The 22,918-nt window shown below is 40.3% G+C and overlaps 1 protein-coding gene across 2 annotated transcripts in view; it reads right to left on the bottom strand.

Annotated features, from left to right (window-relative positions):
• LOC131688597 (lachesin) overlaps nt 1-22,918 on the bottom strand; it is a 232,391-nt gene that overhangs the window by 116,048 nt on the left and 93,425 nt on the right. For both annotated transcript variants that reach the window (XM_058972958.1, XM_058972964.1), the window contains exon 3: nt 3,087-3,196. In XM_058972958.1, the coding sequence (XP_058828941.1) occupies nt 3,087-3,196 (110 nt within the window). The remainder of the gene's footprint in view (nt 1-3,086; nt 3,197-22,918) is intronic.

Raw genomic sequence — 22,918 nt, 5'->3', positions numbered from 1 at the left:
TGCTTAGAAATTTATTTACAAGTTTGCGTTCAAGTTCAAACACAAGTGTACGTACAAGTTTGCATACAGCTGCACGTACAAGTTTGCGAACACGTTTCCATGCAAGTTTTCCTTCAAGTTGCGTACAAGTTTACATAAAAGTTTACGATTTAGTTTACGCACAACTTTTCGTTCCAGTTTATATACAAGTTTATATACATACAACTTTACGTACAAGCTTGCGTTATAGTTTAAACCGAAGTTAACATGCAAGTTGGCGTACATCTTAACGTACAAGTTGCATTTAAGTTCGCGTATAAGTTTACGTTGCGGTTTTCGTACAACTTTACGTAGAATGTTGCGTATAGGTTTGCATACAAGTGTAACAAAACGAGACCGGAAACGAAAATGAAAGCGACTCAGGGATGGGCCGAATGAGTTTTGAAAAATTCGTATTTCTCATTGGCAGTCTAATGGACACACTGGGTTTGGGCCAAAGTTTCCATGTTGTTACAAAAAAATGTCGCTGGGTAATATCATCTAGCATTTCAATTTAAACGATAATTAAGACTAAGGATGCTCTTCCTATTGTTTTACATTATCTGAAACTGATTACTATTCGACTGAATACATCTCATTGATTTTACCTTCTTTCACTCATGAGCTGTTTACTGAGTTGTTTTTGCCTCTTATATAGAAAGGTTATGCAAGCACTCTGAACATTGGCAAACTAATCCCGGCCCGGAGGGGCCGAGTGTCATGTACCTTTCGACTCAGTTCGTCGAGATCGGAAAATGACTGTGTATGTATATGTATGCGGAAAAAATGCCACTTCTGTTTCTCAAAGATGGCTAGAGCAACTTGCACAAACTTAATCTCAAATGACAGGTACAACAGGCTTCCATCGGCTGCTATTGAACTTTTTATTTATTGGACCTCCGGTTCCGGAGTTACGGGTTGAAGAGTGCGGCCAAACAGAAAATTCCCACATAAACCGATACCACCATGATATCAAAATGATGCAAAACTTTTTAAAATGGGATCAATAATGACTAACCAATGTCGCTTTGACCACATTGGGCGCCTACGACGATTCTTGATTATAAAAAAAATGTTCAATGGGGCGAATAAAGGAAAATTTAACAATCGAATGATGCCAACCCAAGTAGCAATTGAAGCTTTATAGCATGCTACAAGTTCAATCTAAGTTTTATGAGTGGCTATAAAACTACCATAAAACCTCAATTGTTACTAGCTGGCTGGCCGGCCATTGTATATAGGTGAAAGGTGTACTAAGAATGTAATAGACATTTCCACAATTATATTGAACATAACCAACCATGGTTTAAAGAAAAGAAAGGCGCAATTGCACCACTAGGCGGATTAAAACATGTTTTACGGTATATATTGGAGTGGCAGTTTTTTGCGTTATTGAAATTTTGTCCATTGCCGGTCAGAAAATGAATCAAGGCATCAAAAAAATTTTTAGCAAATTTGGACCATAACCATAACACGTGCTCCAAAGTGATTGAAGTTTTATATGGGGATTACATGAATTTGTCATACGTTTTACATGAAAGCTCATAACTTTTTTCTGAGATCGAAAAATGTTGAAACTTGGTAGAACTCGGTACCCAGACCCGGTACTCAGACTAGACGGAAATGGTCACCCACTAAAACGATGCTTAAAGCCAATAGCAGTGGGTCGTGATTCTAATCGTGATATTGAATGTGGATGATCGCGAAGGGCTCAAGCGTTTGTATGTTAACGTGTTTGATTGCATGGGCGTTTACATAACTTTGTGTGTACAAATTCAATAGTATAACCGTGTAGTCCTTTGCGTTCGTAAATATTCATGATGGCGGGGTTTCTGATGTTTATTTTTGAGTGCACGATTCATATGCTAGAAGAGAGTAAGTTCTGCCATCTCACCAGAGTGCCCGGAGATAACGTTGTGAAACTTGTTGTCTAGTTTATATGGGCGTCATTTATTTTTTTATTTTTGAGAATAGTCCAACTGAAGGCATGAACCTAGGCTGCTAAGACAAATAGCAGGGGCTTCCGGACATGACCGATTCATGAATGCGTACGTTTATGCATTCGTAGGAGCTAAAACGTTCACCTATTCATGTGGGAATTTTTTGTTTGTGAAATTCAAGTTTGTGACCAGGGGTTGTATTATCGCGCCGGGCTCGAACGTTTGTATGTTAACGGGTTGATCGCGAGTATGTGCTTGTTTGTGTTGCGTGTACAAATGTGTTAGTAAAATCGTGTAACCGATTACATAATTTTGAATTTCGGCAATTCTTTCCTTTATTACGTCAAATCGGTAACTTGAAAACTTGCAGCCTTTTGTTTACCGGTAAGGTTTCCTGATGAACTGAGGTTGAAAAACCGAGTGCTTCCAAAACTCTTTAACCCAGGAATCGATATCAGAAGCCCAACGCCAGAGAGCTTCTTTACACGATTCAGCTAATATTATTCACATCAGAGCACGACCTAAATACATCAATGCACTCACGTACGTATATAACCTCAAAATTTGGAGTCGGGACGAGAAGGACACAAGGGTGGCGGCATCATTCTTCCTACCGCTGTTGCTGTCATTCTTGTTAGAGAACAGTGTCAGCAATGTCGTCGGAGCTCGTCCTGTCCGAGGGAATCTAGCAAATCCCAATTAGTGTTTATTCGACGGTTGACGTCCTTCGGGACTATAAGAGACTACGCGAAAAATTCTTATATATTTTGTCAAATGAAGGATATATTTTTTTAATCGAACATTTGTATCGGATCGATAAACTAACCCTGATTGAGCTGTATGCTAAAATCAAACTGCGACTTCTGTCGAAACAGAAGGTCAAGTTCTGGGACAATATGTAACCCCCGATAGCGATCCTATTATTCGCAATTGATTTTTCAAATTTAACCTCAAAAGGCTGACGTTCGAAATACTTTCAACAAGACGTGTAACCGAGCTAGGTATGTCATGACTAGGATAGACCACACATCAGACCTTCCGGTACGAGGTTTTAACACTGATCCGCAAGCAGATGATGAACGGATACACAATATAATCCCGATCATCCCCCCCCCCCCCGAAACTTACCCGATAACCACCCAAATGGCGTACGTGGCAGGTGAATGTCGCATCCCGTCCGATGGCCACCGAAATGTTGATAATTGGTTCGGCGAAATCCGGCTGGAAGGATGACACGTCTGAAAAATTGATTAAAAAGAAGAAAGAAGAAGGATACTTGTTAGTTGTCGGTTGCTTGTTTGAGGTGCACTCAGCTGGGGATTTGAAAATTTTTCGATGATAACATGATTCAGCAAGTGATTGACAACATTCCTACAACGAATTTGTCAACAAAGTTGCCCCTGACAGATTGCTAACCTATGCAAATAATTATCCAAGCAAGCCGCACACACACACACACATTCGCCGAGGCACGTCACATTCTATTACAAAAGTTCGACTTTGCCTAAAGTGCAATCTCTCTCTCCCTCTTCACGAAGAAACCAGCGCAAGATAAAGAATATTTCGGCGAAAGAAAAACTTTACCATTTTGCATCCCTTCCCCCCATTCCCTGTGCCAAAACCGGCATCGGCGGAAGCAGCTTAACATAACACGCGTTAGTTGCTGCCAGCCTGTAAAGGATGCAATAAATCATGTGCAACGTCTGCCGGTCGCACTTCGCCAACCCTGCTTAGCTGCACTTTTATGTGTAATAATGGAAGAGCCAGTAGCAGTAGCAGCAGTAAACGTGCCCTTGCTAGCTGCTGTTGCCCCTCGTTGTGAAAAGTGCAGACAGCCAACACGCTTGTTGGCACTTTTACACGGCATCTCATCGGCAGTAGGTTAGGGGTTAGGTTCGGTGTAGTTCTAGCTTCTCGCTGCAAAAAGGGAAGCTGATTCTTCCTCTATCAGTTTTGTCGAAACCACCGCGCCCTCTCCCCACCGCCGTTCCGAATGGTTTCTTTTGTAGTTGAATATCCCCGGCAAACCTACCTACCTACCTACATAGTTACATCAAGGAAGTCATCATTCACACACGGTGCCAAAGAGGCCATACTTGGAAGAGGATGAATTACGGACGACTTTTCAGTAGTAATCCGGGGAATGGTTCAATTGTTCGGTTCATTTTTTTTTTCATTCACGCAAATCAGAAGCAGAAAAACCTTACATTAAATGCAAGAGTAATTTAGCACAATTTATGTTGGCCTCTTTTGTAGTTTTTACGACAGATCGCAGTGTGCTGGGCATGTAGTGCGACTGCCGGAAGAGAAAGGCCTTGGATTTTCGAAACAACAATTCAACGAAGACATCCGTGGAATACTGATCACTCATCCTCATTATTTTCCAATTAGGTTATAATGTTCTTTTGGGTAATTCGTTCAATTGTTTTCTGGTGTTATCAATGTCTTTTTCGGGTTTTGTCACTCGATTGTAACGACTTGACTGGTTTAATCACAATGACCGAGCGACTTCTAGTTCTAACATTAATCATTCCGATAGCTCCCGTCAAGCATTTACCTACATTATTATATTATTTTAATTGTAAATTTATCGTCGTCAATTTCAATGAACCGATGCCATTATTTGTCATGATTTTTTTTTATTTGTAGGATCTCTTCAAAGTATGAAGAACTTTTCTGAAGTTTGAAGTCTTCACTAAATTTCGTTTAACTTCCTTGAAGCTTTTGGGAGTTTCCTAAAGCTAATACTACATCCCGCATGTTTAGTAAATTCTTCTTAAATTCATTTGAATCTCATGACATGCTTAAGACTTTCTGAAGTTACCTGAAGGATATAAGATTTCCTGTAGTCTATATGGCATATTGTGGCGATATTCACCAGGCTTCCTATCCTAGGGCTTATTGAATTCTTCTGAAGATCTAGAACCTGACTTCACAACTGAGTTTCATAGAATTTCCCCTCCCTTCCTCTTCATACAACCCCGTAGAAAATAGTTTAAGCTCCTAGCTAAACCCCAAAAATTTCGTAGATTACTCCCAGAGTGCTGATTTTCTTTCTCGAAGCTCGGAGTTTTCTTGCGGGATATCACGCTTGACTAGGGGTTTGCTCATGAGCACAAATTGTTCTCAAGGTCGTCTCAGTTTAGTCTTATCACTAAGTTAGTGTCGGATTCTGATGAGACGAAAATTCTATAACTAAGTCACTTTTTAAAGTTATCTGAAGTTAAAATTTTTAAGACGCGCGGTTAGTTTGGTTCATTTTTCCCCGCTCGAGCTACAAAAGTAGAGTACTATTGCATTAATTGCAAAAGTAATTTTTTGTAATTCATAATGGCTTCTTTCGTAGTTTCATGCTGATATCGGTGGACTGATAAAGCAGGACAGTTTACGGTAGGCTAGGCATTTAGTGCGACTGCCGGAAGAGAGAGGCCCCTTAAAGATTTGTTCAAAGTTGAATCTGACGTCGACTTCGGAACAAGCCCCTCATTCGCAGGCTGTAGACTTTGAAAACACCTTTCACTTCTTGAATAGAAAAGCATTCAATTTGACATTTCAATAAGTCAACGAAGACATCCGCGAAATACCGATCACTCATCCCCATCACTTTAGATTTACCAGAAGTCAGTTATACTTTTCACTTGGATTGCTTAAAATATTTTCATTCGCCTACTGCATCCTCCACAATAATCGAACCCTTTTTACCGTGTCTTAAGTTTCTAATCCCAAAACATGCGGGAATTTGAGGGTATTCCTTGGACTTAGTGAAAGTGGTAGAACTTTCATGAATTTCGAAGCACTTGAAAGGAGTTTATTGATCTACTCTAATGTTCGCAAAAATTCTTCTGAAGCTCCTAGAGCTCCACCGAGATTCATAAGTTTTCTGGATTTTGAAGTAGTTTCCTCGAAGTTCCCTAAAATTCGTCGAGATTACTGGAAGTCAGTAGGACTTCCCATTATTCCATAAAAAATTCTCGAAGCTGCTAGCACTTTCTAGAAATTATTTGAGTTCCTCTCAAGGTCGTAAGTCTTCCTCGAACTTCCTGAAGTTTGTAATATATGCCGTAAAAGTTTCCTTATATGCGTTAGGCTTCTTTGTAATGCCTTCATGAAACCCGGAGCACTTTACTAAAGTTTGCAGAATTATTCACCTCTGTTGTTATAAGTCCTTAAGTCCGTAGCATTCCTCCGAACTTTGTAGTGAGTACCTTGGAGGTCCCTAAAATTCGTAGAAGCTACCTGAAGACAATAGGACTTTCCAGAGCTCCATAGAAAACTCTTGAGGCTGCTTAGACTTCCTAGAAATTATTTCGAATCCTATCAAGGTCATTCGGTAACTCGGAACCCTTTACTGAAGTACCCTGAGGATCATGAATCTTTCTGAAGTTTGAAGGGTATTCTGTTCCAAAAACTTGTAGTCATTTCCTAGCTTTCGTTGGATTTCGTTGGCGTAGAGCGTGACGTTCGGTGTACTTTACTGGAGTGTGCCGGATTACTTTGCAACTCACAGATCTCTTCCGTAGCTATAGGTATGACTTTCGTAGAACTAGACTGAGGATCGTGAAATTCTACTTAGCAGTTTTTCTTAGCAAATTTCCTACGATTCGTGGAAGTCAATAAGACCTCATAGGATGCAGTTAAAATTTAAGCGGCTAGGACTTCCCAGAATTTATTTGTATTTCTTTCAAGGTCGCAAGTTTTTCTCGAAATTTAGAGCCCTTTTTTGAAGTTTTCTGAAAATTGCAAGACTTCTTGAATCTTGTAGAAATTCCCTGCCATTCTTTAGACATCCTTAAAGTTTGTAAAATTTTAATGAATGTTAGTGAAAATTGTTGAATTACCCTAAAGGTCTGCAGTTCTAGGTCCTGGAGTTCATACAACTCCCCGGAACTTTGTAGTAATTCCTTTGGAGTTCCCTAAAATTCATAGACGTTACCTGAAGGTAACAGGATTCCACGGAAAATTCTTTAAACTTGTAAGACTTCCCAGTTTTTTTTATTTCTCTTAAGGTCGTTCGGTAATTTGGAACACTTTAATGAAATTCGCTGAAGATCATGGGTTTTCTTGAAGCATGTAGGACTTGTCCCAAAGTTCGTAGAAGATTTTCGATTGTCGGTAGTCTTTCTGGAAGTTTGTAGAGCTTTCGGGGAGTTCAGAGTGCTGTACTTGAGTTCGTAGAATTACGTTGAAGCCAGTGGAACTCATCTGTTGCTCTGCGTACTGACGTTCGTGGAACGCTTCTTGATAATAGTGAGTAGTGATAGAAAGGTCCCCTAAAATTCGTAGAAATTACCTGAAGTCAATCAGTAAAAAATCATTGAAGCAGCCAGGACTTCCCAGGAATTGTATTTCTGCCTTTTGTATTTCTCTCAAAGTCGCAAGACTTTCTCGTGGTTCAGAGCCATTTTGGAAGTTTTCTGAAAAGTGTAGAACTTTCTAAAATTTTTAAGGTTTGCAAAGCTTGTATGCATTTTCTGACAAGCGTTGGACTTTATTGAAATTTGTAGTTATATTTAAATTTTAATCACTTCACAGTTGTTTGTAGAGTTATCATGAAGCTCGTCACAGTTCCTGAAGCTCGTGTAACTACACTGAGGCTCGTAGAACTCTTCTTCATCTCTTATAAGTAATTATCTTGAAGTCTCCTAAAATTCATAGAAATTACCTATCGTCAACAATACTTCACAGGATTCCGTAAAAATCATAAAGGTGCAGGACTTCCCAGATATTACGATTTCTTTCAAGCATTTCTTGCAGTCTGGAACAGTGGAGTTCCATGAAGTTTGAAAAGGCGTGCTGTTCCGAAAGCTTGTACTAATTTCCCGATTTTCGTTAGACTTCCTTGACGTATGTAGAGCTCTCGTGGCGTTGGGAGCACTTCACTGAAATTAATTTAACTACTATGCGTATCGAATTCTCCAGAAGTTGGAGGTTCTAGAGTTCGTAAAGGTTAAGTTTCATGGAATTTCTCTGAAATTAGCAGTATTCTCTTTGAGGCTTCCTACAATTGAAATAAGTTGCTTGAAATGTATAGAGCATTACAGGTCCCCGTAGAGAATTCTATATGCTGCTAGAACTTCTCCGGAATTATTTGCATTTCTCATAAGGTTTTGAGTCTTTCTTGAAGTTGGGAGTGCATCTATGAAGTTAACTGAAGATTGTAGAACTTCTCGTAGATTGTGAAGAATGCAATTCTCATAGGCTACAGGAATTTACAGACATTCGTTATACTTCCTTGATGATTGTAGAACTTCCAGGAAGTTCAAAGTGATTCATCGGAGTTCGTAGACCTAACCTGAACTTCAACTCGTTCAACTATTCTGAAGGTCTAGGCCCTGAAGCTCGGCGACCGACACTGAGTTGCATAAAATTTCACTGAATTTTGTAATAACACCTATGAAGCTTCTAAAACATTGTGAAAATGACCTGACGTCAACGGAGGATTCCGTAAACAAATCTCAAAACTGTTAGAGCTTCCCAGAAATGGCTTGAGTTTCTTTTAATGCCATAAGGCTTTCTTGAAGCATGGAATACTTGTAGATCTTCCTGATCCTCACAAATCGAAAATTTATCCAAAATTTGTTTAACTTCCTTGATGTTTGCAGAGCTTTCGTGGAGTTTGGATCAATACACACGAGTTTGTTCAACTACCATGAGTGTGGAAAACTCTCCAGGAGATAGCGGTCCTAGAGTTTGTAGAATTTGAGTTTCATAGCATTCCCCTGTAATTGCCACTAATTGCCTTGAGGCTTCCTAAAATTCGAGGAAGTTACCTGAAATGAAAAGAGCGTCACCGTATTCCGTAAGGAATCCTCAAAGCTACTAGAACTTGCCAGATATTATTTGGCCTTCCTAGAAGGTCGTAAGGCTTTCTTGAAGTTTGGAGCACTGAAGTACTCTGAAGATTGCAGGGTATCCGAAAGATTACAAAGCGTGTTGTTTCTGGATATTGCTAGGGCTTCATTGACGCCCGAAAAGCTTTACGGGAGGTTGCAGATCTATTCTGGTATTCTTAGGTTCTTGGTCCTGAAGTTTTTAGAACTACACTGGGTTACATAGAATTGCTCTAAATTTTCTAGTGATACCCTTGAAGTTCCCTAAATTCTTAGAAATAACCCTTAAGTTTTCAAAACCCCTAACTTGGTGAAATATGCCTAAAATTTGCGTTGATCGCCAGTTCATATTTAGAAAATAAGGTAGTAGAACTTCCCTGAGTTATTCGGAGGTCCGTGAAATGCCACGCTTTCCTTTGCAAAGGACGAAATATTCGATATCTTGGGTTCAGCTGGTGGTGTCGCCCCTCTGGTTTGGTGTAGGTCCCTGCCCACCTACACTAAACCAGAGAGGCGACACCACCATCGGAGCCCAAGATATCGAATATTTCAGAGACCGATTGAAAATAAAAATGTTCAAGCTTTATCCAGCATTGACTTCACTATTTTCACACCACAATTGTCCGTGACGAAGTAGTTTTAAGTACATATTTTAAACCATTATCCTCATCGTGAGCCATACTTCGGGTACATTCCACAGTACCCTGCTGTTGTTACGAAAAATCTGCTATTTCGAGTTTAGGGTGTTTCCTTTCATTGTGTCCCCCGAGTTGTTTTCCGAACAGAACCGACAGTTCAGTTTCCATTTGGGTTCAATATGACCTGGATTCCAATTGTTAGCTTTGGATTTATATCCACTCCGGATCAGAAGAGTGTATTATTATATATGACCAAATATCGCATGAGTGCCAATCGATAAAATTTCCACTGTAAGTTCTTTTTAAGTTCTATTTATACTATTTTCGTAAGAGCAGAAATGTAAACAATCACTGAAATTTCTCAATATTTCTACTTCCTATTCGAATTCGAATGGTCCGAAAAATGCAACTCCAGCCTACGGTGATTTCTTTCAAATTTTATTTCAATTTTTTCACGAGTTCGATGTGCTATTCTGGTGAAACGTTTGTTTTTATGTTTGTCCTCCACGTTTCTCTTTTCAATAAGCATGTTCCATGCTGGTCAAAAAATAGTCCGCCTTCTTCTATAGTTTCGATGATTAAAGCGTCGGTACATGATTAAACTGTAGCAGCTATTACGAAATCTCCTGCTGTAACATTTGAATTTGTCCATGGAATTGTTCGTCGTTTTTTTTACTGACGAAACGATGCCGCTTCTTGTTCGATTGATGGCTTCTACATCAGGAACAGTTTTGTGATCACATTTTGGAAAACTCTTATCGACGTGTTTTTAGAGTTTTTCTCTGTCTGCCTATTGATTAAATTTGATGACGATGTTGGATGTGTTCTCTCGATATTTGATTTTTGATGATGATTGTTTCCATTGTTCTATTGATCCATTGCTATACAAAATTTTTACAGCCGGTCTGGAATATACGCCAACACTTGCTTAAATATCCGAGTCCCTAACTTGATCGTCCTTTGCAATTATTCGTCCTCGCATCCATTATACTAACGGGTCACCGTTTTCTGCTATTGTGACGATGTTATCCACTGCTAGCGATTCAACTTAATCTGAAAAAAAATGCGAAATTATTAAATTTGCGTAGACATGGTAAATACCGTATTTCCAATATATGTTTAAATATCTCTGCTTTTTTCTGAGGGACTTTCCATGTACTTGAACTTAACTCATGAGATGTCGTTGTATACGGGGTACATATTCTCCGACTCGCAAGTAAGTAAAGTCCTATTTTATCTTGTAGCTGTATTGCACACAAAACTCTCCATTCAAACACATTAAAACGCAATCGATAGTCTGCTCTCTTCAGAACCCATACATCTTAGCCGTACAGAGCAACAGGGAGTATCAGCGGTTTGTATAGAGCAAGTTTTGCGCGTGATCTGTAGGCTACTGGACGCTGGTTACGCAAACTATAGAAAGTCCTACCAAAATATTCACTAATAGGAAATCTAAATTTCTCTGTGAGAAATAAACCACGGAAACCAGAAACTGCCAACAAACATCCTCCAGTTTTTTTGTTGACAGCAGCCGTCGTGTGTTCATCAGCAAAATCCATAATGTACCTACTTCGAGGCGCACATAATTTTTTATGCTGCTTTTCGTCATAAATTTCTGTCGCACGCGGGTGGTGCCACACTGCGGTTGTTGCCTGCCGCCGCGTTCGGAATCCGAATCCTATGTCGAAATGTGTTTCTCCTGTCTGTCTGCGCTCCAGTCGAACGGCGGTTACCAACTACGAGCTGGTTGATTGTCGCGTTATTATACAGAATATTTACTCTGGGGGATATCGTTCATGATAACGATGTAGTGCGTAGGTGTAAACATTAGTCTGGGTGCGACTGTCATTTTTTCCAACTGAATAGGATGATTTAAAGAAGAAAACACTGCCATGTTTTGTTCGGATTGGACGGTGAATCTTCATTTCGCAAGCATAAATCCATCCGAATTAGTAACGAAAAAAGTTTCCACCTTTCTTTTCTTACATCATGAATTGTGGTTATCATAGTATTGACAGCATTTTCTTCCCCAGTGTGACACTCTCGAGCTACTATCGGTTCTAGGTCTCTACGAAAGGGACTCGTTTGATAGTGTACTGAACTTACGATGAACATTCGGACGGACATTTGTTATTCATCCCTCTTTGTCGCACTCACATTTCGCGTCTGCCAAGACTAACCGCGCCACAGTCTGCGTTGCGGAGAATGGTCTATAAAATACCACTTTCTGGCGGTTAATGAAAAGAACAACATGTCGCACTTCATCATTTATGGACCCTCTTCGGTTGGTTGGTTGGTTGGTTAGGATCGTTTCGTGTGGGTGCTGGTACTTTTTTCTTCTATCTCGTTCGGTCGTTAATAGGAAAATCTTTCCAACTCGAACCAAGCAGGCGATTCTCGTTCATAAGCCCATGTTATTGCCGTCGCAATGTGATTACCATGCCAACAAATCTTCGAGCTGTAATAAATTCCCTCTTCTACTTCTCGTACCGTTCGTTTGTAAATGAAATAATAATACATATTCTTCTATTGTTCCCGCCGCCATAAAAGATCCAAATTCGCTCCACCGCCAAACGCTAATTTCCGCTAACAAGCATCCTGTCTGTTTGCAGCATAAATTATGTTTCCCATCCCCCTCTACCTTGTCCGAATATCGCGCTGGTTGGAGGAACGCGTCGTCGCAGGAGGTAAATAGATGTGTAACACGCAGCCAGCGTCCCTTTTTGTTGTTCACTCCGAAGTGGAATTGCTTTGGTTAGTAGAATCCTGCCGGTTTTCCGGGGAGCACTTTACCGGATGTTTTTATAAACCTGGTGGCACCTGATGCTCGGTCTATTTTGGGGGAATGGATGACTGCGTGTTTGAGGAGTTTGGTTCGAACCCTTTCTTTTAAAGGGTTTATTTGGCTGCTAAAAGGGTGACTTCGTCTCGTCGTTATTTTAGTGGAGAAACTTTAAATGTCGAGAAATTATCTAAAAATAAAAAGAAAATAATATTAAGATTCAATAAAAAAAATGAAAAAAAATTGATTAACGCTTGTCCAAACACAACACCCCAAGCCAAACTTTCCCTCTCAAACAACCAGTCCAGTCCGGCCAAACACAATGCAATGGCTGAACACGTTTCCGGCGAAGACAAAAAAAAACATGCAATCTCTCACACTGTATAGGTTTCCACCTCAAAGTGGAAATAAAAAAAAATCTTTCTCCACCGGAAGGCAGCAGTAAAGTGAAATAGCAAACAAATAATTAAACACTCGGTTTCAGGAAGGTACATACCGGGGGTACGTGACGGTCGAGTGTGTCCAGCAACACTTTTGTTCGCGCTGGCTTTTGTAGTGTTTTGCAATTTTTCTCCCAGCGAAGAAATGTCAGAAAGTCGCTTGAATGAGTCCGCTCCGCTGTACCGCAGTTTTGGGTAAAAAGTTCAAAACCATTGATTTTTCTACAGCGTGCAAAAAACCCAGTAGGCGCTGACAGAGTTCTTTACCGAAACAGTTAACATCACTTTTTTGACAGCGGTACTGTTTACTGCGGATTGGACATTTTTGTCGATGATTCAGCACAGCACTAACAAATTTTCCTAGTCCATGTCAACAGTACTAATATTCAACAATTCGTGAAAATCAGAATCGCACTGCTAGTGGACCACAATCGACTTCTTTAGTTTTTTTCCCTTCTACTCCAAACGGAAATACGTCTACCAACAACCCAAATCAAACAAAGGACCAACAACGAGTAAGTGCCAACTTGTACCCATTCAGAGAAGATTTTTTGCCCCATTCAAACTGCAGGCATAAAACACCGACGAAAGTAGGTATCGGCACAAACACACATACACACACAAACAAACAAAAGTTTGCCTGTCCGCAGATTGCAGCTACAAAACGGAACAAAGTGGTGGCAAGCATCGTGAATAGAGAAATGGCGAAACGGAACGGTTCGAGTTGGTTGGTCGGTCGGTTGGACTGTGGCCGCCGGAATCAGTACGCGTCGTCGTTGTTGTAAGTCGTAAATTCGGAACGAAAGGAATTTGGCTGGGATTTAGGAAATCTGTTGAGAAGATGGCAAACATCATGTACGAAGTTGTTAACTTGCTGATGGGAGGAATATTTAGACGCACGCTGGGGAAAAAAACGTGTTTGTCTTTTAAAATGTTTTATGTTTGAAACGCGGTTAGTTTAGAATGGACGAAATCGTGCCTAACGGGAATGGAGGGAAGTGACAGTATGTTAAACGATATCACGTTTGGAATGTGTAGAGCCTTTACCGCACTTTACATTGCTGATGATTTGTTTATTTGAACAAGTTATTACGAACTGGATAATTTATAGAATTTTTATTTTGACTTCGTCTCATCAGAATTCGACAGTAACTTAGAGCCGGAGTGTTTCTTTTTAGTGAGAAATATAGCATCATGCATATTGCATTGGCTTGCTAATCCGAACCAAGATTAGATTTCACTGGTTCTCTTCAGCTTTATCAGAACTCCTTTTCTCGCGGGACCTCGCGCTTTACTTAGGAACACAAAATGTGTCTCCGTTTTTGGAGCTGGCGTCAATCCGGTGGTAACTTAGGGCGGCTCTAAGTTAGTGTCGGTTTCTGATGAAACCATGAATTCGTTAACTGTTTGCACCAATTAGTTGGAAAAATGTGATCCAATGTTACATTAATTTCTAAGTATATATGACTAGTATAAATAACGCAAAAACCAATTTGCAGAAAACTTTTCGGAAGCTACGTGGGAAACCGAAATGTCTCAGTCTATTTCAGGAAGAATCGTCAGTATGAAGTACCTAAGAGACCTAATCGAATATTGGGAAGTTGTACAAAGCTTGTATGAATTGTTGAGCATCATTCGATCCTTGCTAGTCGAATGAGAAGCATGTTGCTGTACGGTCAGACGGTGGTGTAGGAAGGCAATTAGAATCTTCGTCACCCATATGTTACACCTGTTGTTTACCATAATCAACCTTATTTTTCAACTACAGTAAAATCAAACGGGTGTCATATTCGATCGAACCACATTCGTTCGCAAAGTCGATTCGTCAGAATGCAAAACTAGCCTGAACATTTGCGGGATGCGTTATATGATCATGCTCAAATCCTAATATTTAGTGCTTCGCGGGTAAATTGATAAGGCAACTGTTTTCTGAGTAGATTGCCGACCAGTTTGTTGTTCATAACCTTAGTAAAAACAGTAATTAAAACTTTGCTCATCGATGCTTCTTTCGTTTCGAATGTCGCGTACTTCAAGTTGTGGGTTGAAGGATAGGATCACTGCATCGGGGCCATTTCGTAGTCAGCTGCTTCAACGTGCTCTTATTGTAGAGAGAAAAGTTATCAAAAGATTTTAAAGCGGATCAAAAATGTTGAGAGATGAAAATGTGTCACTGAATTTATTAATTCCAGCATAGAGATCATTCCCGAAATTAAACAAAAGAACACTTGGAGTTTTGGTGTTTTAGAAAGTGCTCGAAATTCCTTGCCGGAAAAATGTGTCTCCTCTTCATAGAACTCTTGTGGGTCATCAGAGCCGCCGATGACAAGATGGAACGTTCCTTAAAAGACCATTTTAGCTTATCTCCGCGCAGTTTGTACACAGTACATATCGAGAGATCATGGAGATTTTCCCCACAGTAAGGACACTTTTCAGCATTCTCACTGCAAAAAATATTCTTACAATTCTCGCCGCTCTTTCCACAGCGGGCCTTATTGCTGCAATGGATGGCTGTTTAGCCTAACTGTTTACAATTAAGGCTGTTCATGACGCGCGCTACAAACAGACGGATGGAGCAAACGAATTTCGTGCAAGAGATTAGAGTTTGGCCTAGTGGATCCAGCGAAGGTCATCCGATAAGATTCTGATTAGTTCTAAGCCCCACAATTAATGTAATCCAGTAGCTTCACCAGCTGAAGTAAAGGGCCCTTAAAACAGCCAACCCCGTACTCCAGCAGATCCTCGCGCGTCAAACTATAATCGGAGACTACGCCATCGATTTCAACTTCCCTTGCTGGATCGCAACGAGCTCGCAGCAAGCAAAATCGTTGCTTAGCGCTTGTCAGCAGTTGCTTTCGAGCGGACCTTGGATATTTCAGTCACAGCCGAGAAGCGTTCCGTTAGGACCTTAGAAATTTTTCATGGATTCTAATTTTGAGCCGGAAGAAGACCGCAAACGGTCGGGGGTTCTGGGTATCTTTTGAATGGAGATTCACCAGCAAACCTAACCGGTATCATGGGTTGACTATCCCGATTCGGCCTTTAATTGGGCCAGTCAAAGAGGTAATCGTCATCGCACGGAATAAGCATCCGCGCTTATTTGAAAAAAATAACTACTACATAGTTCACAAGTGTATGGAGGATAGAAGAAATAATACGAAAAATTGGTACTTATCAATTTACCTGGAAGTCAGAATTATGGATGCAGAATCCTGGAGTGAAGATCCTGGGATTTCAAAACTAAGACCCTGAAACCAAATTCCTGGAGGCAGAAACCTGAAGCCAGGATCCTGGAGGTAGGATTCTGAAACCAATACCCTGAAGCCAGGATCCCGGATAGTGGAGGCAGTATCTTGGAGCCATGATTCTGGCGCTAAGATACCTGAGTAAATATCCTAGGGCCAAAATCCATGAGCCAGTGTCTTGGTTCCAAGAGCCAGACTCGCGAAGGCAAGATCGTGAAATCAATATGCTGGAGACATGAACCTTGAACCAGGAGCCTGGAAGCAGAGTGCTGGAACCAAGGTCCTGGAACTGCTATCCAGGTACCAAGACTATAGAACCGGGATCCAGGAGCCAGGAAGTGTATTGAGCGGCAAGTTACTGGAACTGTTCTTGGAATCTTGTGCTCTCTTCTGTAAATCATTGGGCTCCGTTTTGGACTTCTCTTTAAACATTTTTTGAATTCTCTTGGATCCTGTTTAGAATCTTATTCCAAGCAGCATTTGACATTCCAGGAATATTATTGGACCACTCTTCTGCTTTTGTTAAAATATTATTGCACTCTAGCTTCTCGCTCCTTGGGCTTTTCTTGAAACTCTCTTTGGTTATTTTGGATCCATCTCAGAATTTTGTTGAACATTTTTCAACACTCTTTGTACTCTTCTCGAACTTATATTGATACTGCTTGGAGTCTTTTTGGAATCCTATTGAACTTTAATGATTTTATCCTTTGGACTCCTCTTGAACTTGTCGTAGACCCTTCTTGGACTCTTCTTAGAATATAATTGCAATTGATGAACTTCATTAAAACTCACCCACCGCACTTCTTAGCCTTTTAATGAACTCTTCTTAATCTCCTCTTGGTGTCATGTTGATCTTTTCTTGGGCTCTTCCCAGATATTTAAATTCATCTTGGATTCTTCTTAGACTCTTCTTGTTGCACTCCTAATGACTGGACCATTCCTGGATCGTTCATGAAATTGTTTCCGCTATTTTGGAACTATCATTTGAATCTCTAAAAAATCTTATTGGACGCTCCAATGACGCTTATGTGACTCTCTTTGAATTCTTCTTGGACTTCTCGTGGGCTTCTGTTGGATCTTACAGTGTCTCCTCCTGGAATCTTATTGCTCTCCTGATGAACTCTTCTTCCGCACCTCCTAGACTCTTGTTGGCTCTCTTTGAATTTTTTTTAAATTATTTTTATACTCGACTTGAGCTTTTTTCGGGTTCCTATCCTATTATCTTATTTAGTTGGAGTGTTCTTGGAAACATTTCTTGTTCCATTCTTGACATCATTATGAACTTCTATTGAACTTTCATTGGAATCTTTCTGAGTTCTTTTCCTGCTCTTCTTAAACTCTTCTTGGAATCTTCTAACACTCTTATTTGATACTTCTTGAAATCTTCATTTTTATGTTCGTTTAAGACTCTTTGTAGGTTCTTCTCAGAATTTTATTAGTATTTTTTGAACTCTTCTTAGACCCATCTTGGGCTCTTTTTATAATCTAATTGTAATCTTATTGAATACTTATTGGACTATCTTTGGACTGTTCTAAAACTCCTATTTCGCTTTCTTGGACTCTGGTTTAGTGATTTTTCCTGATCTCTCCTTGATCTCTTCTGGATTCTCTTTAATCTTTTTCGAACCTTTTTCTTGGAGGGCTCACTTTGAACACGCCTTTTGTTGTGCTTGAACCGTTAACTCTAATGTTTTTTTAAGGATTATCTTATGTATTCGTTTCTCCAGTTTTTTTCCATCTCTGTGGGTATATCCTATTGGTCAAAATTGTTGCCAACCATGTTCCTGTTGTTACGGCATTTAATTAGCAAGGGACTGGAAGGTGAAGTATATTTTTCAATGTTAAGAGCCATAGTACTCAAGGGAGAGCAAGGAGTTGATGGGAGAAAGTTTTTAGAAAAGCGTGGAAGGGTGTGCAAGCTTAGAGTTTACCGGCGACTTAACCCTTTGTTTGCTACCGTAGGAGTCAAGATCCTGGCATTAGAAATGCGAATCACCTGAGTCTACGGCATGTCCGTACAAGCGTAAAGTAACTTGTTACTTCATGCTGTCAGAACCGTCAAAAAGTTACGTCACGGTAAACTTCCACACTAAGCATTTGCGACGTTGAAACTCATTGAATGAGCTAGTTTTTTGTTCCCTCACCAATTGCCTGTGTCTTCCTCACCAATTGCCCGTGTTCCTCTCATACGAAAAAATTGGTATAAAAATTCATGAAAAAATCGGGACAAAGCATCTGAAATCACGACTAATAAACCTTGCACGCATTCATGAATTATTTATGTTTTCGCAAAACTACTCCACGCATAAAAATACTTAGAGCTTGCCATTTCTCTTCGCGTTCTCGTAACATTTTATTTTATTCTTGAGCTTATTACCGAATTTTCCTTTTTTTAGAGAAGTCAAATTGAAGTTTGTTTTTCGGAGGGCTTCCTGTCAGAATCACTCACTAAAATTGCAGATGAGACGATAAATGTAACAAACACTAAAACACTGCTTAATGCCAATTGCAGCGGGTCGTGATTCTGATTGCGATATTGAGTGCACGGTTCAGATGTGGGGATATTGGAATTTCATACTCGCGTGGAAACGAGCGTTTATATGTTCACGTATGAGACCGCATTTATAAATTCGAAAGGGTGAACCGTTCATTCAAGCACCGGGGCGTTTTCATGTTTGCGCGATCGTGGGCGTAGGTGATAGTAAATGACCGCGAAGGGCTTGAGCGTTTGTACGTTATAAAGTTTAATCACATGGAAATTTTGCTTGTTTAAATGAGATGGTATAACCGAGTGCCCAAGTTGGTTCCTGAATGTTTGCGCGGACCGTGATTGTTAATTTTAGTATCACTCATATCACTTGAATCCCCTGAAACTCTTTGTCTAGTGTATATAAGTTCCGTTTTTAGAGTGGAAGCTCCTGGACCAGTACGAGAGCGGGCGTTCAAATTTGGCAATTGATACTGCGTTTATTACTTCGTAAGTGCGAGATCGTGTGCGTAGGTATGGCGCGAATGATCGCCGTTTGCGTCTGGGTTTGTATCATCGCGAAATGCTGGAGGGTTTGTATGTTGTTGTGGGCCTTCTTTTTATCGCGTGGGCGTTTGTATGTCGGATATGCCGAGAAAGAATCGCAGTTTTCGTCATTTCTTTTTGCGTTACCGTTGTATTTTATTGCTGGGTTTACTATCGAATTTGACCTGTGGTAAAATGTAAGGCATGATTATGGTTTTCGCAATTTTTCTTTGTATTCCAGTGATATGTTGTTCTTGGGCTTAATAATGACTTTTACACTGAGTGACGTTACAAAAGAACTGGGTCATGAAATTGCAATCGATCGGCAGTATTGTGTGGTTATGTGAACTATTTCACTTACTGTGGGATCTGTAATGCATTTTAGCACTTAGCGCCAATTTTTCGTTTCTTTTCGGGCATCACAATGAAAGTTGTCAAATGAATAACGATGTTCTATACACAATTGCGCACTCCACGAGCGTCACGGGAGGAGGGAGAATATTAGTCGGTTTCAAAATTCGAGATCGAGCGCGATTCAAGATTTTAAGAGGCGCTGGGCGCCCGGCCATTATAAGACTCATTCGGTTCCTAAAAATATGTCCTAGGAATATCGTAGTGGCAAATAGCGAAAAAAATATCTAGAACCATACCTAATTTAGATATATTTTTTCAGAAGAAAAACCAACAAAAGGAAAATCACACAAAACATTCGAAAAAAGAACATTAAAAGCAATAAACAATCAGAGGCTGCAACTTAAAAATCGATTGATTTCGCGACGAGAATATGAAATATTTTGAGCGGCCCGAAATAAGCAATAACTTTTTTTTCGAGAGTAGTCCTACTGGAGCTGTAGAGCTAGGTTCTCGGAAGGGCTCCCCGTCAGAATCACATACTACAATTTGCAGACGAGACAAGCAATGTCGCCCATTAAAACACTGCATTAGGGCAATTGTAGCGGGCCATGATTCTGAATGTGATATTCATTGTACGGTACAGGTATGTGCAGGCGTAGGGACTCGCGATCGCGTGTATCATCGCGAAGAGCTCGAGCATTTGTACGTTAACGTGTTCGATCGCGTGTGCGTTTATATGGCCCGAAATAAGCAATAACTGCACTAAAATCCTTTCTTATGACGGACATACACACCATCAATTACACGTTTTTAATTATTTTTCTACATACTAGAAACTGAAGCGGACAGTTTATCACAAATATATAAGAATGATAAGTTTAGTGCAAAAAATTATAAATTCCAAAAAATGCAGGAAATGTAGCTTTATGCCGCATCCTAAAGGGACATAGGAGCAGAAAAGAAAATAAAGTTCAATTTGTAATTGTAATTCGTGAAGAAAGTTTGAGAAGATGGTGCGGTTTTTAAGCGTATTTCAGGATTGCTTCAAAATTTTATCTTCAAACGAGTTTTTTCCCTTACAACAATACTTCATGTAGGTCAATGCATGTCAGATGAAAAGATCAAATAAATGTATGAAATAATATCACATTCCTCCAGGTGATCGGTTCGGCCCAACCGTAAAAAATTTACGTGTACCGTGAATTCGTCAAGATTTGACTACTAATTTCGCCGCCAGCGCATGTGTAATTACAAAAGTCAATGCGAATCAACTTTTCGTCCTCCTATCGGATCGTAAACAAATCAACACGATTGTAAGTGATCCACGCTTCCACCTTATAAGGCGAGTGTACATTCCCGTTAACGTCGTTAAGATAGACGGCGCACGGTGGTCTCAATTCCAAGAGAAAAAAATAGTCACTGTTCACTGACTTTTATACTTAAATGACTTCTATTCTTTATTCATGAATTTGAGAACAATTTTTCTACATGTATACACTATTGAAATAGGAATTTTACTGCAATTTAGCGCCTGAAACAACATATACAGAATTTATGGTTTTATTCAACAAACCAACTCTGGTATAAAGGACAACTGCATTACATTGTATCCATTCTGGCATTGTTCGTAGTTTCAAGCGTCTGGACAGCCCCCCTGTCTCACCTATAGAAAACGATCTAAAACGTTCATTTAATTAACAGGTAAAACGAATGCCAACACATTGATTAATTTATTCATTGATGCTAGAGATGTATCAACGAATGCCATATCGTATGTAAACAATTCCTCGAAATTGCACCCTTAGCAAACCTAACCCAACCCGCCGCATTTCCTGCCTAGCACTGAACAAGAATTGACACATTCTGTCAACCACCAATCTTCACCAAGTTGAGCTGAAATCTTGTTCGAAACCTACACAACACACCAGCAAAATTCCTCTGCCCAACCATATGCAACTGACCCATCAACGCTCGATTGCCCTTCCGGTCAGCAACAATGACAACTTGTTTCAATAGCTCAATCTACAGCAGGCCACATTCAAAGACAATGTTGGCATGTTCCTTCCCACTCGCTACCTCCCAGTCCATCAACCGGTTTTGATCCCTATAGCCTACACGCACCCGTTGTCACTCTTGAACCGATCGATGATTGAATCTCGCTTCTCGCTGGAGAACGTACGGTAGTAGTAGGCGTTGCGGAGCAGTAGGCATTGAACCGTTTAAAGACAAGTTCGAAATCAACCACAAATACGACACAGGACACAGGGCGACGATTGGCTTCCTAATAGTAGTTGCAGTAGTTGGTTGGTGAAAAACCGGTGACGTTGGAGAAAACGGAAGGATTTCACATCCCTTCGACTATGAGACGACGAAACAATGTCCTCTTCCAGTCAGTCAGTCAGTGTGGGTAACCAGTTCCCCCATCGAATCGGTTGGTGGGGGTAATTCTGTGGCAATAGAATGTGGTATATCCGGGAATTTTGAGGATCCCGACGGTGTGGGGGTACGCAACAGACAACAGTCTAATGAACACACAATGACAACAGAAATTGAACGTTTCACTGCGTCTTAATTGAATTATACTTGGCATGGTAGGCTCACAATTGGGCTTTCGCTTGGGGTGGTGTGGCAACAGTTGGATGCATTATTGTGTTGTACCTACGACGACGACAGAACCGGCTTCTTCCCCCCACCCGGGCAGATGCTATCGTTGTGCACTTTTGCAGTTCGAAGGAGTTTGGTTTTCCGGATCGGAACGGTTGCAGTTTGTTGCATGCTCAGATGGAATTTTCAATGCGTTCGATAAATATGAACAATGAGAATATTCTTGGTTGTTTGCTTGAAATGAAAACATGTTGAGCGAATGTTGTTTTCCCAATCAAAGACTGCAACGTTGATGACACGATTGTGGTAGGTTTCCGTGATGAAAGCCGCCTCATCGAAGAAGCAGTCCAATCACTCTATTCCAATAAATTTTTAGACAGACGGACGTCTTTTCGCTTTTAAATTCAACTCAAATCAACATATGAAAAATGAAACAAAAAAGTACTAAAATGTCAATGACGTGAACGACTTGTCGAGAGAAAAAAAAAAACAATCAACAGCTCCCGACTCCTGAGTTTGGGAAACGGTAATAGATTGTTTGTACGTCAGATTCTGTTTGTAGTTACCATGGAGTCAGCGTCTAGCCGCCATCGTTTGTAACAAAATATGACGAAGCAAGCGGATGGAAGGAAGTCAGTCGGAAACAAAGTCATACTGTCGTACAATATTGTAGATGGTAGATATTGGGAATATTGGTCCGACTGACTGACTGACTGTTCTCTTATATTTATCCTTTTAGTTGTTTTTTCTTCTTTTTTATGACGTAGGAAGCGGGAAAACTCATATTTACAGCGAGGATTTTCGCTTCCGTCTTCACGTTTATTTTAGCTTTACACTTGGCGGCGGGATTTCACCGTCTGTTTGCAATGACGTTGATTGATTGGGTTAAAAGATATGAACAACGGCGGTTAGGGTGTTTGATTTGTTGTTGTGGAACTAGAGCTAGTGACCTTTGTAATAGTGATTTTAAATAAACTGTTTTAACTCGCATAAATGTCTAAACTTCTTCTTAAACCCTCCATTCCCACATTCCGAGATTAAGCTGGATGCAACATGC

The sequence above is a fragment of the Topomyia yanbarensis genome, chromosome 1 (genome assembly GCF_030247195.1).
Source record: "Topomyia yanbarensis strain Yona2022 chromosome 1, ASM3024719v1, whole genome shotgun sequence".
In the NCBI taxonomy this organism is placed as follows: Eukaryota; Metazoa; Arthropoda; class Insecta; order Diptera; family Culicidae; genus Topomyia; species Topomyia yanbarensis.
This window is presented reverse-complemented; position numbering and strand designations above follow the sequence as displayed.